The 18,444-nt window shown below is 38.2% G+C and overlaps 1 protein-coding gene across 1 annotated transcript; it reads left to right on the top strand.

Annotated features, from left to right (window-relative positions):
* Positions 1-2,049: 2,049 nt before the first annotated feature.
* On the top strand, positions 2,050-16,522 carry LOC121736360 (protein MEMO1). Its single transcript, XM_042127520.1, has 9 exons — positions 2,050-2,247; positions 4,142-4,223; positions 4,687-4,755; positions 4,989-5,101; positions 5,488-5,599; positions 7,727-7,792; positions 9,037-9,190; positions 15,971-16,075; positions 16,384-16,522. The coding sequence occupies exons 1-9, from the start codon at positions 2,199-2,201 to the stop codon at positions 16,519-16,521; spliced, it is 888 nt and encodes a 295-aa protein (XP_041983454.1). The 5' UTR covers positions 2,050-2,198; the 3' UTR covers position 16,522.
* The last annotated feature ends 1,922 nt before the right edge of the window (positions 16,523-18,444 follow it).

Genomic DNA, 18,444 nt, shown 5'->3' with positions numbered 1-18,444 from the left:
CAACCAAAGAGGATGTAATACTACGTCTACAAATATAATGAAACAGGATAGGTACTATACTAATTTCAGAAAGTCGATTGGAAAGTCCCCAATTTCTTTCCGAATATTGTCTCTCCTCAGTTCGTTATGATAATATTGATGTTTTAGATTGTAAAGTTCTTCATATTTTTATACACTAAAGTAATTAAAATGTCGTCATTCATCGTGAATAAGTAAATCCGTACGCTCCGTACGCCCGTACGCTCCGATTCCGATCCAGTGCACGCGTAGCTTTTAGATGGGTCATTTTGACTTTTGAGCGGTGCATCATCTATACTTCTATACTAATATTATAAAGAGGTAAACTTTGTTTGTTTGTTTGTTTAAATGTTTGTAAATTGTAATGAATAGGCTCAAAAACTACTGGACCGATATTAAAAATTCTTTCACCATTCAAAAGCTACATTATTTACGAGTAACATAGGCTACTTTTTATTTTGGAAAATATAGGGTTCCGTAAGATATTTCAGTTTTTCGGAAGCAACCAGAAAAATTACTTATTTTGCGTACGCTGCCTAAACTATAAAAGATAGAACTATACAATGTTCTAAGTAAAATATGTAGATCTTATAAATATCCACAAAAATGTCCGCGACAAACTATACCTATCTATATATAAATTTAAGAAAGTAGTCAAAGAGCGTTTGTGTGCCAAATCTACTCAGAAATAAAACATTTTTTATTTTCATTTTTTTATTTATGTCAAGTGAGGCACAACAACCATTTTTTTATTGAAAAATCTTGACTTTTATTGGACTACATTTAAACGGATTTATTTTACTCATGCCAATAATCCTTATCAAAATAAATTATTTCATCACTAAGTACAGTTTGTGTAGAATATAATATTTGGTCTTTCAATTATTAAAATTGGACGTTTGGTTTAGAAGTTATGGCAAAATTAAAATATTGCGATGTACGCCCATTTCGAAGTGGGCGCTACCAAAGCGGCGATGCGCTCGCGGGAAGGGTATCGCTATACCTACATCGCCCGCGTAATTTAGGAATGTCACGGAAACCGTACATTTTTCCGCTAAAAAGAAACCTATGTCATTTCACGTGGTCTATTCTTCATCATGTAAATAATGTACCAAGTATTGTACACATTGAAAAGGTCAACAGAAAACGCGATAGGGATATCCCACAATAACATTTTTTTGTCATTTACTTTTAACTTCAAAATGTAATGGCTAATTTTTGAAGCGATTTTAACCAATACGGCAATTATCCTTATTCAGTTAAATACTTTTAATACATTGTTGATTATGGCCCTTTACAGCATTTTTTTTTATGAAATAAGGGGGCAAACGAGAAAACGGGTCACCTGATGGAAAGCAACTTCCGTCGCCCTTGGACACTCGCAGCATCAGAAGAGCTGCAGGTGCGTTGCCGGCCTTTAAAGAGGGAATAGGGTAATAGGGGAGGGTAAGGGAGGGAAGGGAAGGGAGTAGGGGCGGGTAGGAAGGGAAAAGTGTAGGGAATTGGGCCTCCGGTAAACTCACTCACTCAGCGAAACACAGCGCAAGCGCTGCTTCACGCCCGTTTTCTGTGAAAACGTGGTATTTCTCCGGTCGAGCCGGCCCATTCGTGCCGAAGTATGGCCCTCCCACGTATGAAAGCGTATAAAGCATATTATGATTTAAATTTTAAATGAATATTTTCGAAGATATTACAGATTTAAAAATTGAGGGACGTAGCTTTTGCGGCCGGCCCGACCAGTGCGGGCCACGGGTACTGGGTAGTAATGAATTATATAAATTATTTATCAAAACTACTGAATTGATTTTAATCATTTTTTTAGTGACATAGGCTGTAAAATATTTTATACCCGTGCGAAGCGCGGGTCGCTAGTGAGTGAATATAATGACAATTGACATCATTCATTTGGATTTTGGAACGCATTAGTTCTCTTTGAATTTGAAATTTAGTGGGTTTTAAAGTTGTTTTAGGGGGAATTTTTTTTCAAGAGTTGGCATCACTACTCACTGCTGTTTGATGTTTCGTTTTCGTATATATACTAGTAATCTGTGGTTTTCGTGATACGTGAATCGAGATTGTTTCTCATGGAAAACAAATTGCTTTTAACTTTAAAATATCTTTCGTGAACCAAAACCCACCTTTTATTATTTCTTTTACAAGTTAAAAGGAACCTCAGTACAATGTCGTGCCGCAATGCTTCGCATGCTGGAAGTTGGTACACCGAAAACGGTAAGATCATTATTTCGAACCATTTTCACAAAAAATATTTACAGTTAAGTTAATACGCTCTACATCCTAAATATTACACTATCATATCTTTTCGTGAAAGGATTAAAATATTCGTATCTCATTGTTTAAACTCTTCAAAAATATAATCTTGAGTACATTTTATTTTTACTAAAAAGGTCATTGACCTCACATTGTGTCTTTGTTTTGAATGCGTTCATTTCAAAATTTTTGTTCCTTATTTAAAATTGAATTTATTTATATTTACATAATTTTAAAATATCACTAGCTGACCCAGCAAACATTGTTTTGCCGCATAAATAATTTCTGGTATTAATATAAAAAACAGACAAAACCTATTCTCAGGCCTAACAAATGTACTTACTTACAAAATTTCATTAAAATTGGTTGAGCCGCTTTGGAGGAGTTTGTGCACAAACACTGTGATATGAGAATTTTATGTATAACATTCTCGTGTCATACATATATATTATATTATTATATAATAAATTAAAGTTTTTTTTCAACCTGTAATAACCTGTCGCTTCCTAAATAGCTTTCAGTATAACAAAGCAAGACAATGTTTACGAGTTAATACTTCGATCACAGTTTCCAGGAAATCCTATTGTATTCTATTGTTGTCGTGATCAGCGGTGCTCTTATGGGGCTAGAAGAATTAAAGACAAAACACTTGTGAGGCCTTTGGGTTTGTAGCTGGACGACGGACATGCACTGGCTTCCATTAGACAATTAATTTGTTTTTAAAAAACTCGATGACTGGTGATTCGTGAACTTTATATCACTTCCTTTCAAATATAAACTTTGCCTGGACTTCCACAAATATTTCAAGACTAAAATTAGCCAAATCCGACCTGATTTGAACAGGTGATAATATCAATTTTCAGTAAGACTAACAAAATTTAAAATTCATGTTCATTTCTGATTAAGATCATCAGCTTGTATCCAAAATAAATATTAAGCAAAACTCTGTTTGAAAGACTAATGGCGCATGTTCATTGGTCGTTGACTCGTATGGTATACAGTATACGGGGAGTCCCTGCAGCTGATATAACAACTAATGACGCATGTTCATTGGTCGTTAACTCGTATGGTATACAGCATACGGGGAGTCCCTGCAGCCGAGATAACAACTAATGGCGCATTTTCATTGGTCGTTAACTCGTATGGTATACAGCATACGGGGAGTCCCTGCAGCCGAGATAACAACCAATGGCGCATTTTCATTGGTCGTTAACTCGTATGGTATACAGCATACGGGGAATCCCTGCAGCCGAGATAACAACTAATGGCGCATTTTCATCGGTCGTTAACTCGTATGGTATACAGCATACGGGGAGTCCCTGCAGCTGAGATAACAACTAATGGCGCATGTTCATTGGTCGTTAACTCGTATGGTATACAGCATACGGGGAGTCCCTGCAGCCGAGATAACATCTAATGGCACATTTTCATTGGTCGTGGCATGCGTTTCAGAAATCTTCCGCACCCGCATGGGGTCCCTATCGACCAGTGAAATTGCGCTATTCTAGGTCCAATGTATAGGAAATAATAATTGTTATTTATGGCAGGATTTATTGTCAATAAGTCCTGCCTGCCATAATAAGTTATTGACATAGTTTTATTCTCTAAATAATCATCTGTAAGTACTAAACATGAAATATGTTGTATTTCAGTTGGAATTGCTTATTATTAATAACAATCAAATTTTGTATTTACTTTTTCTTGAGCACTGATACTTCGTTTTTAAGCTTAGTGTTCTCTTCAATCAATGTTATAAGTTTCGTATCTAGCATAGTGTTTAGTGTAAATACTAAGGAAATAACATAAATACTAATGAGGAAATATATTTTTATAATAATTAACTGTATTTTCCCAGGATCTGAGCTCTCCCGCCAGCTGGACTTATGGCTGTCTAAAGCAGACCTTACACACGGTCCTGCACGGGCTATTATAGCACCGTAAGTATATAAAAAATTTAAATTAGTTTTAACCACATGTGCCAGAAAAAGGGCAATGTTTTTGTACTATCTGAGAAAGTTGGTCAGATTTTGCTACAAGAAATCTGTCACTTTGTCCCTGAAATCTGTCATGTATTTCTGTTGAGTCTATTACATTTCTTCTGTGGCCATTCTAAACCTGCAACTTTAAAGACTGCTTGAACCTGAGGGTTCTGGCTCACCTGAGACACAACACTAGGCTGTACAGTGTACAAATTATATTGAGCACCACACATTCCCACAACTGTATGTTTCGCCAGGATCGACAGCTGTATCTTACCACGAAAACCCTTTGATATGATCTCAGGGACATGCTAAAGCTGCCTAAAATGGAGGTTGCTTTATTCTTAATAGTATAGCAATTAGCAATATTCATTATTCTGTCATGCCTAAGTCCTAACTAATCCAGCTTGTTTGGTTGCAGGCACGCGGGTTACTCGTACTGCGGCGCGTGCGCAGCTTTCGCGTACCGCCAAGTGAGCCCCGTCGTTGTGTAAGTATTTAGTAACCGTTTCTAATACTAGTATTATTAGTAATTATTATTATTACAATATACACAAACTAGTCAAGGTCCCTCACAACTTGTTGGATGAAACTAATAATTTTTCGGGATAAAATGGGTTGATATTGCTTATTACGAATCTTAACACAACTGTCAGAAATCATAATAAAAGTCAGAAAGAACTTAATATCAACAATAATAATAGGTTTGTGGCTTATTTTCAGCAAGCGCATCTTCATCCTGGGCCCGTCGCACCACGTGCGGTTGGGCGGCTGCGCGCTGTCCTCGCTCGACAAGTACCAGACCCCGCTCTACGATCTCATCATAGACAAACAGAGTGAGTATCTGGCTATAGGCAAGCTGGAACGATAGAGATCTTACTGCCGCGCTCGGCATGAATAATATTAACAAAACCTCCGTACGTTTTCTGCCACTCTTCATTTATTTAAAAGTAGATGATGCCCGCAACTCCGTTGCGCAAAAACTCGTGTATCGCGCGGGGACCGTACATTTTCCGGGGATAAAAAGTATCCTATGTCCTTTCCCAAAAAAAATCCTCCTGGTCCAAGGGGCCCGAGGCCCCTAGGACCGCAAGACCGTGGGCGGTCGCCCACGTCGCCTACGCCTTACTCCGCCACTGTAGGTTCTTATTAATCTAAACCAAATTTCATCAATATCTGTCATGTCATCTTTGTGAAATTAACTTGTAAAACCCATTTTCAGTCTACGCGGAGTTGGAGGCGACGCGGCAGTTCGAGTGGATGGACGTACAGACGGACGAGGACGAGCACTCCATAGAGATGCATTTACCATATATAGCCAAAGTAATGGAGGAGTGAGTCGAACATTTATTATGTAGATTATACTGAAGCTCATCGCACATTTGTCCGCACCGTATGCCCAGTTCGTGACGTCATTTCATACAACGAATCCTGGGGTGAGGCGCGTACGGTGCGGACGAGTGTGCGATCACCATATACAATAAAATAAGAAATATACGGACGCTGATAACAATTGTGTATCATACGACAAAAGAATTACGTATTGATTAATGAATGTCTTGTTCTTTAGATCATAAGATTGCATTCATAACTCAACAAAAAAAAATGTTTGTAGGTTAATACACAAATGCTTAACCGTTTCAATGCGGCGCACCTTTTTGAAGACGTACAATTCGAGTCGTGGCGGCATACAATTTTCCCGTGACACGTGAGCCGTGTCATACGCCATAGGAGTAGATGACACGGCTACCGTGTCATCCGCCACGTTCAAAAAGCTTTATGGTTTTTTTTGGTTTTTACGCTTGTATTAACTTAATTTATTTAATTGAATCCAAACTATTGTTGTTGACGGAAGGCTACGTTGTTTTAAGTTGATTTCGAGTAGTTTTACTAAGTGTAAACCTGAAAATGGCAGGTAAGCGATTTTTTTATTCAGATATTGCAAACCTTTTGTAGGTTTCAAAGTTAGAAAAATGAGTACCTACCTATATTAAATAGATCTGGGTTTCCAAAGTAAATTATACGTTCGTAGATAAATTTAAAGAAGTTCGTAGTTAATATTTTTTATCCGACTTCCAAAAAAGAGGAGGTTATACGTTTGGCTGTGGATATTTTTTTGTGTGTTCAACGATTACTCCGCTGTTTGTGAACGGATTTTCAAAATTTTTCTTTTGTTGTATAGGGTATTTGTTCCGATTGATCCGGTTCCAGTTGGTACCATGTTCACAAAAGTGGTGATCTGATGATGGGAACCATGAAGACTCCCAATATTACTTCTTTATTTTCCTAAAAGTTTACTATTAAAAAGCCCGGCCGCACATTATCCGAATTTATTATCAGAAAAAGTCGGACGCTCATACATTTTGACACGTCAGAATTCTGATAGTATGCGGGGTCCACAACAAAATGTATGAACAGAGTACGTTCCGGCGGGCGTCCGAATTTTAGTGATCAGAAATTTTGGATAATGTACGGTGGGCTAAAAAAGGAGACAGCACCCTTTTTTCAATTCACAGAATATTCAGAGAGGAAGCCTATAAGCTTGTTTTACGTAGAAAATTTAGATGGTTTTGTTCGGAGCAGAAACTTCTAAAGTGTAATTTGAGGGAGATACAATCGCTTTTTAAATGACACGGCACACGTGTCGTACGCCACATGTTAAAAACCCATAAGACGCGGCTGCCGTATAATCCGCAATGAATGCACCTTTTTAAAAAGGTTGACGGCCCCTCCTTTTTTTCAATACACAGAATATTCAGAGGCGAAGCCTATAGGCTTGTTCTACGTGGAAAATTAAGATGATTTTGTTCAGAGTAGAACCTTCTAAAGTGTAATTTGAGCGAGATACAATCGTTTTTCAAATGACATGGCTCCCGTGTCATACGCCACACGTTAAAAACGCGTATGACACGGTTCCCGTGTCATCCGCACTGAATCGGTTAACAGCGACCATAAATTATTTTTTATGATTACATTACATTTATTTAACGACCATATATTATTTTTTATGATTACATTATATTTATTTAACGACCATAATATATTATTTTTTATTATATACTTACTTATTATAAATAAACAATAAAAATTGATTTAAAATTATCATTTGCCTAAAATATATATGTGCTGAAAGTTTTAACTGTACTAAATGCATACTTAACTTCTACTATTTTAATCTATTAAATAATACCATTTGATCCAGTCTGCATTTAATCAATTCCAAATATTATTTTATAGTTTACTAGCTGTCCCGGTGAACTTCGTGTCACTTTAAAACCTTCCCTGGACTTCTACGAACATTTTAAGTTTAAAATCAGCCTAATCCGTTCAGCCGTTTTCGAGTTTTAGCACGACTAACACATTTGAAAATCCATTTTTATATATATAGATAATACCAAGACTGCATTGAAACATAAGTAGGACTTCAAAATTCAAATAAAGTGATATTTGTGTTGTTGCAGATATAAGACTGGATTCACAATCATACCTATACTAGTTGGATCCCTCACGCCTGAAAAGGAGGCTAAGTAAGTAAAAATAAATATACAGAAAATAACTGCAATAAACCACAAGGTGATTGCGTATCTTCGACAAGTTATTAGGTTATAACCTGTAATAACAGATATATGTGTGTTCAATAAATAAAATAAATAAATAAATATAAAGTTTTAAGCGTTTCACAGCAGATATTGCGTAAGTGTCTTATCACACTGGCGATTAGCGAGCGATTTGAAAGCGACGCGACTGCGCAACGCACACGCCGCGATTGCGCGGCGTGCACGTCGCGACAGCGCAGCGTCGTCGCGGCATGGCGTGGGCGCCATTTTGTACACTCGTCTACACAGATTATTATTATATATAGTAGATTCGTCTAGAGAGTGACGTCAGAAACCATTTTGCTGCCGAGTGTCCAAAACGCCGAAGGCAAGCTGCGTGCACGCCGCGCAATCGCGTTCCTCACCTGCTACTCGAGTGCCCAATTTTTGCTAGCAATAGATACGATATTGAGCCGAAATTGGGCACATCGATAACGGGTGAGAATCTGCCATCCATCCTGGGGGGTAAAAAGCGGGATATCTTCCTGGCTTTTTGCAGGATAATCGTGGGTGTAGTAAATAAGCGTAACGGTAGTATTTTGTGTGATAACAATAATTAGGATCTAATTTTAAGCTGTGAATTGTGATATTAGGATAGTCTCTGTAATTTTGGTTTTATATTTGTGCCGTTGTTTTATTATTTGACATTTTAATTGTATTTTATTTTAATTGTTTATTTTAGTGGAATCATTTGTATTTTTATTGGAATTGGATTGTATGTATAGACAAATAGAAAATAAATAGCCCTGATAATGTTAGGGGGACGAAATAAAAAAAAAAAAAAAAAAAACGCGGCGTCATCGTGGCGTGTGCGATGCGCAGTCGCGTCGCTTTCAAATCGCTCGCTAATCGCCAGTGTGATAAGACCCTTATATTTGATATATATCTAAAATTAGGGTGGATTTACATTGAGTCAGTAACTGGCGTTAGTCCACTGACGTGTCATTGGTTGTTTTTAAATTTTAATTACTTTGCCATTTTAGTCGTGTTCTTTTCGTTTTTCCAACGCGTTTTTCAACGCATTGCGCATGAGCAAAGTTGAAAATTAGTGTCAGTGTCAGCGTTATGTGCTAAGATCTGACAGAAATTGATGAAAATTTAGCACATGACACTGACAACTTTGCACATGCGCAATGCGTTGAAAAAAATGAAACGAACGCCACTTCTTTATGCAGATACGGCGCGATCCTGGCGCCTTACCTGGCGGACCCTCAGAACCTGGTGGTGGTGTCGTCGGACTTCTGCCACTGGGGCTCGCGGTTCCGCTACACGTGGCGGGATCCCGCCTTGGGACATATACACCAGAGCATCGAGTGGCTGGACAGACAGGTAGACCCAGTGTCGGAATTATATTTTTATGAGAGTGTCTTTACTCACTCTATGTCCACTGCCCCATGTACCATCGAGGGAATTGATTATTCTGAGGCAGTTAATGGACCTGTGTCATGTGGTCGGCTTATGTCAATTCAATGTTAGCTGTGATCGGTCGGCTGGATTTGACTTAACGCGACCAAATTACTTAGGTCCACCATCTGCCTCTATGGACGCTGCCGCCCTAGGTTGTGGCGTGGCCTATAACGGCCTATAAATCCGGGGCTAGGTAGACCATTCACAATGCTGACCCACTTGGTTTCGGAAACAACCCCTTATAGTCTAAGCGATAAGTTGAGAATGGCGAAATAGAGATAAGGGTCATAAAAATACGTGCGATAGCTCATTAGATTCGGGAAGACGTCTAGAAAAATGTATCGGAAGCGTGTATTAGCACATAAAAAATTGCAAAAGTTATAAGCAAATTAGGTTGCAAAAAAAAAGGTATTATGTTTTTTGTTAAAAACTCCGAAACTATTAATATTTAAGAAAAAGATTCTTAAAGAAGAGGAAATTTCCATTAAAAAATCCCAACTCCCGGTGAAGAAAACACCGTGGACTGTATAATATCTTATATTCACCTCAAAACTCTACATACTTTCATACCATATTTCTAATACAATCATGTCAGTGCTTGTCATAATACATAGACCATAAATACGTTATACACTCCCCCCCATGAATATATTAGTTAATATTCATAACTGTACATTAAATCGTCACAAATATAATCTCTTATAGCAAAACAAACATAATTATACCTGCCTACTAGAAAGACTTACATCATAAAATTACTACAATTCACAATAATAACTACTCTAGCCCTACCGTACATAACTTTAAAGCGAAATAGCATCCTCATTTAAAACTACGACACATAAAAACAAACTCAATAAATACTTTGTTACGTTAAGTTACCTTTTTTAACTAACACCACAATCAATAGGTAGTGTAGAAAAAAAACCTCAATAACATATTTTTCCAAAACTAAGTAGACTTTCAATTAAAAAACACTTACACTCGCATATTCTACGTTCCAAAAACTACTCTGTTCACAACATTAAATAACCCTATCTTTTATTTGTTTGCGAACGGATCACCTCTAATATTATAACGAATACTATTATAATCGTCCACTAAATTTGCTGACCTGCTTCTGACCGATGTTTCCTTGTCATAACATACAGTTTTATTAAAGGCTACATGACACTGCTTTCTCGTACAATTCAACCCTCGCGAACTACCATGTTGCTTTTCTGCATGCAATAACGTGTGATGCCGCCTATGGCAACATTGACAACCATTGGATCGCTTACACCTAGATGCCCTATGGTATGACCCTAAACAATTAAAACATAATCTATTGCTATTAACAAAATCTAATCTACTACTCATTTCCATTTGTCGAAACTTTTGACACTCTTCTATCTTGTGACCCTCCTTACAATATCCACACGTTGCAGCAACAACATGGAAAACTTGTGCTCTATGTACCGGCTTCAATTTTGGCCCACTCTCTCTCAGCTCTGATCTTGGCCGTTTGTCGACATTTGGTTCTTGTTTTGTCTCTCTCTTTTCCAATTCTAAAATTTCTAATGTTATAAATTTTGCTTCTAAAAATTGTGTTAGTTCCGTATAAGTAGGTAAGTTTTTTATGTTATCACTAATGTTCTGTTCCCATTCCCTTTTAGAACCTTGGTCTAGTTTTTGAGTGACAATATGATTAATTAGTATGTCCCAAGTCGAAATATCGAAACCTAAATTCGACAAGGCACTTAAACACTCATTAGTTGTATCTAGAAGTCTTTTAAATTCACTGCTTCTCTCCACAGCTATATTTTCCTGATCAAATAAGCGTATTAATATGTTGTTAGCTATATATCGCCTATTACTGTATCTTCTATTAATCAATTCCCAACACTTCTCATAATTCTCTGCAGTAATTGGTACATATCTAAGCAGCTGCTCTGGATCTCCTTTAATGTGGGCCTTCAGATAATACAGTTTTTCTACGTTAGCTAAATTTGAATTTCTATGTATAACTGTCTCAAACAAGTCGTGGAATGACGGCCATTCATCGTAATGTCCAGAGAAAATCGGTATGGTTATTTCTGGCAACGTTATTGATTTTTGCCCATTCAAGCTATGATCCATCCGGTATTCCCTCAACTTTCCCTTGTATTCCAAGAAAACTTCCTTTCCTTCTTCAAAAATATTATCTACTAAATAGCTACATTCTTCTTGCAATTCCTCCATTGTTAGCAGCTTAAAATGGTTAGATTCGAATCTTTTCCAAGTATTCTCTAAGCTCTCTAGTCTCACCTCTATATAAGATTGAGATATTTTGCCATCATGAGTTATGTTTTGAAACTTTGTATACTCGTTCAACATTTGGACTCGTAAATGTTTCTGCACTCTCATTAAACCTTCCATTCTTGCAAATAATAACAGTAAAGAAAAATCAAAGATAAAATATATTTCCAAATTATGGGCTCTTGTTTGTATGTCGCCAAGGAAACCGCTATAAATTTTCTCGTATTTCAATACTCATCTCTTAAATAAATCTATTTACTTAACTGCTTATCCACATAATACGCTGGCTCTTTGTTATATCCGGCTGCTCGAAGACCATGAAGAAAACACCGTGGACTGTATAATATCTTATATTCACCTCAAAACTCTACATACTTTCATACCATATTTCTAATACAATCATGTCAGTGCTTGTCATAATACATAGACCATAAATACGTTATACACCCGGAATTCTATCTCTATTATTTATAATTTTAATTTAACGCTGAAAGTAAGCCTCCGCGCGGCATTTTTAGGTAGCGCGCGCAGCTTCAAAATTTACCTTTAATAACTTTAATTTACTTATTAATAAGTACCTTTTTTTGCAACCTAATTTGCAACTTTTGCAATTTTTTGTGTGCTAATACACGCTTCCGATACATTTTTCTAGACGTATTCCCGAATCTAATGAGCTATCGCACGTATTTTTATGACACTTATCTCTATATTTCGCCATTCTCAACTTATCGCTTAGACTATTATTAGTTACTATGTAACTTTGATGAACATGAACTTCATTGCTTATGGTCAAAACTCACAATTTTAAGTCACTTTAAAAAGTTTAAATGTCAAAATATTGACAAATTTTAACCTGTATTTTAAAAGTTGAAACGTCAAAATTGTGACCATAGGCATGAAGCTTATGTTCATCATTTACTTTAGGGGCAGGTTAATGGAATGTTCTAGTATTACCAAAACATTTAATTTTTTGTCTGAAAATTGACTATTTTGTATGATTAATTTTGTAGATTGGTTTAAATATTTTTTTTACCCGCCTACAAAGGGCTCGGGCACTGACCTTCATTATACAAGTACGCTGGACTGATGATACCCTTTGAAATGACAGCTATTTTTTGTGCCTATTTGAAGCGGAATCAGCTCCCTCATTATTAGGAACTAAATTTGACGTAAAATTGACGTTTGAAAGTCGCCATCATATCGCCATATTGGCGCTGATAGCAGTAGTGGGAGTATTTGGAACTAATACTAGTGATGTACAACTGTCTTTTCTATTATCGATGAAATGTTTCCAGATTCAGATAATGTCGACCATTAGGACAAAAATATTAAATTGAATAATACAAACGCTACATATTTGTATTAAAGATTACAGACTTCCTCTCCATAATTTAGATAGGCGTAATAAATTAACAACGATTTCATACCTAGATAACCTGAAGTAGCAGTACCTATCTATACGAGGGCTGCTATTTATGTATCCGGAACTGGCCACTTACAAGAACAATATTTAAAAAGTAATTACAACATTTGAAAATAGAACTCTTTGGTTGAAGAATACATTTTGTTTCATGTGACTGTCAATTATTTTTCCATTGTGGCGTCATTTTGAAAATTGCGTGTCTTCATTTGCCATGGATTTAACGCGTGAACATTTTCGTACAATGATTTACTACGATTTTCGGCGTGGGCTAAATCAACAACAGTGCTTTATTCAACTCACCGCAACTTTTGGAGATGAAGCACCATCAAAAACCACTGTTTATCACTGGTACAGTGAGTTTAATCGTGGGCGGTCTATGCTCACGGATGAAAATAAAGAAGGTCGCCCAAAAACAGCTGTTGTCCCACAAAATATAGATGCTGTGCGGGAACTAATAATGCGTGATCGTCATGTTACATATCGCGAGATAGAGGCGTCCTTAGGCATAAGTATGACGAGCATACATAAGATATTACACGAACATTTGGCTGTAAAAAAAATATGTTCGCGTTGGATTCCGCACAACTTGACAATCGATCAAAAACGGGCTCGTGTCGATTGGTGCAAAAAAATGATAAAAAAAATACAACCGTGGTACGTCAAAAGCCGTTTATAATATCTACACAGGTGATGAATCTTGGATCTATGCATATGACCCCGAAACTTAACAACAGTCAACGGTGTGGGTGTTCCAAGATGAGCCGAAACCAACAAAAGTTACTCGTGCAAAAAGTACTTTGAAGCCAATGGTCGCCTGTTCTTTTGGAATTAATGGACATGTGGCTACAGTGCCATTAGAGAATCGTAAAATGGTTAATTCTGAATGGTATACGACCATTTGTTTACCAGAAGTCTTTGAAGAAATAAGAAAGGACAACCGACAACGCAGAATCATATTACATCACGACAATGCTAGCTGTCACACCTCAGCTGAAACAACTCAGTTTTTGGAGGGTCAAAAGATCGAATGGACTGGTCATCCGCCGTACAGCCCTGATTTGGCACCTAACGATTTCTTTTTATTTCCATACGCGAAGAACAAATTACGTGGTCAACGTTTTTCGAGCCGCGAAGAGGCTGTTGATGCGTTCAAAATGCACGTTTTGGAGATACCTCAATCAGAATGGAAAAAGTGCTATGAAAATTGGTTCCAGCGTATGCAAAAGTGTGTCGATCATCGCGGCGAATATTTTGAAAAGCAATAAAACCATATTAAATGATATATGTTTGTTTCTTTTTTTAATTCCGGATACATAAATAGCAGCCCTCGTAATCCATTTATTTTTACCAGTTAGCACCACAAAAAACTAAAAACAAAACTGAAGATAAGCTTCTAACGAAAACTTTGTTGTATTGTATTTTCTAATTTTATTTCTAATATTATCAAAGTAGTGCTACAGTGTATCGTATTAAAGCTGAACAAAGCTGAATAAGTGTTCTGTGTGATTAGATCCTAACTAATCTCATCATATTATAATATTATTAAGCGGAAGAGTTTGTTTGTTTGAACACTCTAATCTCAGGGACTGCTAGTCCAATTTGAACAATTATTTCAGTGTTAGACAGCCCATTTTATATATTATTTTATTACGCTGAGACTAATAGGAGCTAAGAAATAGAGGAAAATGTAGAAAAAGCGGGGGAATGTATAACGTGAAGGATTATATTATAGGCTATTTTTTGTGGACCAATTTGTCTGTGTAATTAGATAGTTACGTGGGAGAAGCCGCGCGGAAAGTCTAGTAATAATATAAAAGTTCCCTATTTATTTATGGATCTAGCAAGCCAATTTTTATCGATTTACTTTATCTCATTTGATTTTCGCCATTTTGGCGCTGATTGCAGAAGTGCGAGGGAAATTAACTAATTGGATAATGCGATCCATAAATAAATATGGAACGTTTGAATACCTTTTTTTTATTGGGGTGGAGTAGGTAAGGTATTTATAAATAATAAAAATATATGTGCGATACTTTAACATTATATTTTATTAGTTACCGTTACACAGTTACAGTCTGTCAGGAAAGAGTAGACGCTGAAATAAATTTTCCAAACATAATCACGATCGAATGGTAGTTTTGCGCCTTGTATTTTCACAGAGAACGTTTGTACACTTCAAATAGTAACGGCAAGCGGTAGTAGCAATTTTCGGACGCCAACCAGGCTTTCAAATTTTTTTCAACCATAATTCCAGTCTTCCTTCGTCAGACGGAAACCTGTCAATTATTTTAAGAGCATAATATGTATTTGATAATAAAAATCGGTTATAGGAGATTTCAATACAATTATCATAGATATCGATCGATCGAAGTTTTATCGACAGAAAACTCCAGCACTATTGAATTTTATTGTTTATCAAAAATCGGTAAAACAAACGTAAATATGTGGTGAATACGGTATAATAAGATTAGTGCCACATTTTTAAGTGCCTATATTATCAATAAAAGTTTAATATCGTAGAAATGAGCTGTTAAAATCACTTACTTGTGAAATGTAACTCCACATCCCTTTTTGTACCGTGTTTTACATAACATACACCCTTTCATAGTTTAACTATGAACTACCACCACTTATTTATATATTACAATCGCGTCAAACCTTTTAAAACACTTTAAAAACTCGAAAACAATTCGAACGATTAAGCCATAGAGAATTAAAATACATACATGGATACCAATGGTTACGTCAAATTTAGTTCTCTGTCCTAATAATGGGGGCGCTGATTCCGCTTCAAATGGCACAAAAAAGTGGGTATCATAAATCCAGCGTACTTGTATAATGGAGATCAGTGGGCTCGGGTTATGAATTTTACCGGCTGTATGTAATATCATAGAGGAATAAATATACTAATATGTATGTTTCGTGTATGTGGTTGTGGATGTTAATACTACAGCGCCCTCTAGAGGCAGACATTACTTATGTTTCTGTGGTTTCTGTTTCAGGGTATGGACATAATAGAGAAGATGGATCCGCGCGCGTTCACGGAGTACCTCAACAAGTACAGCAATACGATATGCGGTCGACACCCCATAGGAGTGCTGCTGCAGGTTTGTTTTTATGTCTTTTTTTTTATAGTACGTATCGTCGTAGTGATCCGGCAAGCTTTGTTTTGTATGGTGTGGCAATAATAACTCCCACACGGGTTTACGAGACGGTAGTCGGTTTCATTGAAACCATGCCAGCTACTCAGGAGTAATTTTGTGCCCAAGTGTGTGCGCAGTACACAGGAGCACTCTATTTCTTTTAACCACAACCCAGTGGGGCGGAAGACGGACACGATTGGCGATTGATCAGGCGCAGGACCGACTTTTTACATGCCCAATCGTGTTGCCCATAAACATGTAACTGTTGACAGGCGGTAGCGAAGCTCCGCGGGTCGTCGGGCTGCCCGAAGCCGTCGCTGCGGTTCCTCAAGTACGCGCAGTCCTCCCAGTGCACCTCGCCCCAGGACTCCTCCGTGTCCTACGCCAGCGCCTCCCTCGTCTTCGAGTAGCGGCTGTAGGACGTCCGTGTCCTACGCCAGAGCCTCCCTCGTCTTCGAGTAGCAGCTGACTCCTCCGTGTCCTAGGCCAGCGCCTCGCTCGTCTTCGAGTAGCTGTAGGACCTCCGAGAGCACCGGCGACCGATTGTTAAGAATAGTACCCTTATACCTCTGGTAAGAAATCCTCTCCGCTGCGCTCGGTTCTGTCTGCGCTACCATTACAGCCGCACCTTGCGCTGAAGACTCCGTGGCGGGCGACCGCCCCTACTCCACTGCCTCTCGCCTCTCTTTCTAAACCCCCCCCTCCCTCCACTTTTCGCCCAACTCTGCCTCTAGCCTCTAGGGGCAGAACCACTCCTATATAAAACGCCATCCGGTGGATTCTCGTTCTAATATGCTGGCAATACTTCTACCTTTGTTGGAACAAATTTTGTCGAAGCTCAATTTACTTAGCATTAATTTCTTGGGCAGCGCACTATATTTATAACAGAAAACAAACTTGTCTCTTATAATATTTAGACCCCCTTACTAATAAAGCAAAATACGCAGCATATAACTTTTGATAGCCTGCTGTCTGCGTCATGTGATTTTTGCAATGATAAGCACACCTTGTAAAAACCTAGGTTCCGAAATTGAACCCAATACACTGGCCAGATGCAGGTGTCACTTATTTTTTACTCTAATTTGCGCTGGTATGCCACTGCACTGGTGACAATAAGGCGAGACTGCACTAAGCGACACTACGCTGCAACGAAGCGACGCGACACTTCACGTTTCACGTAGCACGAATGGTATTGGGACGTGGCTAACCGACATTTGTGGCACGCGAACGCGACCAACAAAAATTCAAATAAAATGCCACTTTCGAACTAGGCTATCGGCGACCGTTGCGGCCGCTGCTTTGTAGTGGCGTAGAGAAAAATGAAACCTATAATCATACTACAGCATGACTGGTGAGACATGTTCAATACTCGAGGACGTGATATTTGGCTATTATATTAGCTGAAAAAAATAATATCAATTGATCACTGAGTAAATGTAGCTTAGAGTTAAATAATTATTTACCCAACGCATGGACACCGCGCGCGGGATAAGTGTCCATGATTCATTATTTAAAGGGAAATTTGGTCAAAAATTACGTACCTAATTTTATTACATAATTATAATGAGAATCGAGTACCGAGTACTCTCCTTTAGTATTGATTATGTCTCACCAGTCATGCTGTATACTACGGTAGTGGCATTTTATTTGAATTAAGTCGCGTTCGGTTGCCGCGAGGATCGGATAGCTACCACGTTTTGTGTCGCGTAGCTCCGCTGCCGCGTGATGCTGCTTAGCTCATACGATATCATGCAAAGAATATTGTAAATTGTAAAGTGTGGCTTCGTTGCAGCATAGTTGCGCCTTGCGCCTGACGCAGTCTCATCATTATAAAAATATCCAACCAAATTTCATACGTCAATGAACTGGCGTATATTTTGGATACGAATCAACAATAAGGCCGCGTTTCCTCTGACGCGGAGCTGGGCGGAGAGGAGCGGTGAAAAGGTGTCAGTGTTTCCACCGAAGCGGAGCGGAATGGAGCGGAGCATACTTTTGGAATTGATTGAATGATTAACTGAGACACTACGCGCGAGCCACGCACCGCCCCGCTCCGCACCGCTGTCCTCCGCTCTGCACCCCAATGCTCGTTTTCCTCCGCATCGCATCGCCTCGCTGTATTTTTATTATGAATATCGTATATATAATATAGGAGGCGGAGCGGAGATGTCGAGCATAGTGATTGGTCAATTCGGGCACCGCTAATCTCCTCTCCGCCCGCGTCAGTGGAAACGCGGCGGCTGACTCAACATTGGGCGTGCGCGTTCCTCGGGAGTATGAGCGTCGCGTCGTCGCGTCACGCTCACACGCCCGAGGAAAACGCACGCATAATG

This window comes from Aricia agestis, chromosome 19 (genome assembly GCF_905147365.1).
Source record: "Aricia agestis chromosome 19, ilAriAges1.1, whole genome shotgun sequence".
Taxonomy (NCBI): Eukaryota; Metazoa; Arthropoda; class Insecta; order Lepidoptera; family Lycaenidae; genus Aricia; species Aricia agestis.
Note: the sequence above shows the minus strand (reverse complement) of the source record. Positions and strands in the feature narration are given on the sequence as shown.

What these genes read in the sequence shown, in the direction of transcription:
- LOC121736360 (XM_042127520.1), top strand. Translation starts at nt 2,199, where the DNA reads ATGTCGTGCCGCAATGCTTCGCATGCTGGAAGTTGGTACACCGAAAAC. An exon ending in ATAGCCAAAGTAATGGAGGA is followed by an intron (nt 5,600 to 7,726) that starts GTGAGTCGAACA and finishes GTGTTGTTGCAG; the next exon opens with ATATAAGACTGGATTCACAA. An exon ending in TCGAGTGGCTGGACAGACAG is followed by an intron (nt 9,191 to 15,970) that starts GTAGACCCAGTG and finishes TTTCTGTTTCAG; the next exon opens with GGTATGGACATAATAGAGAA.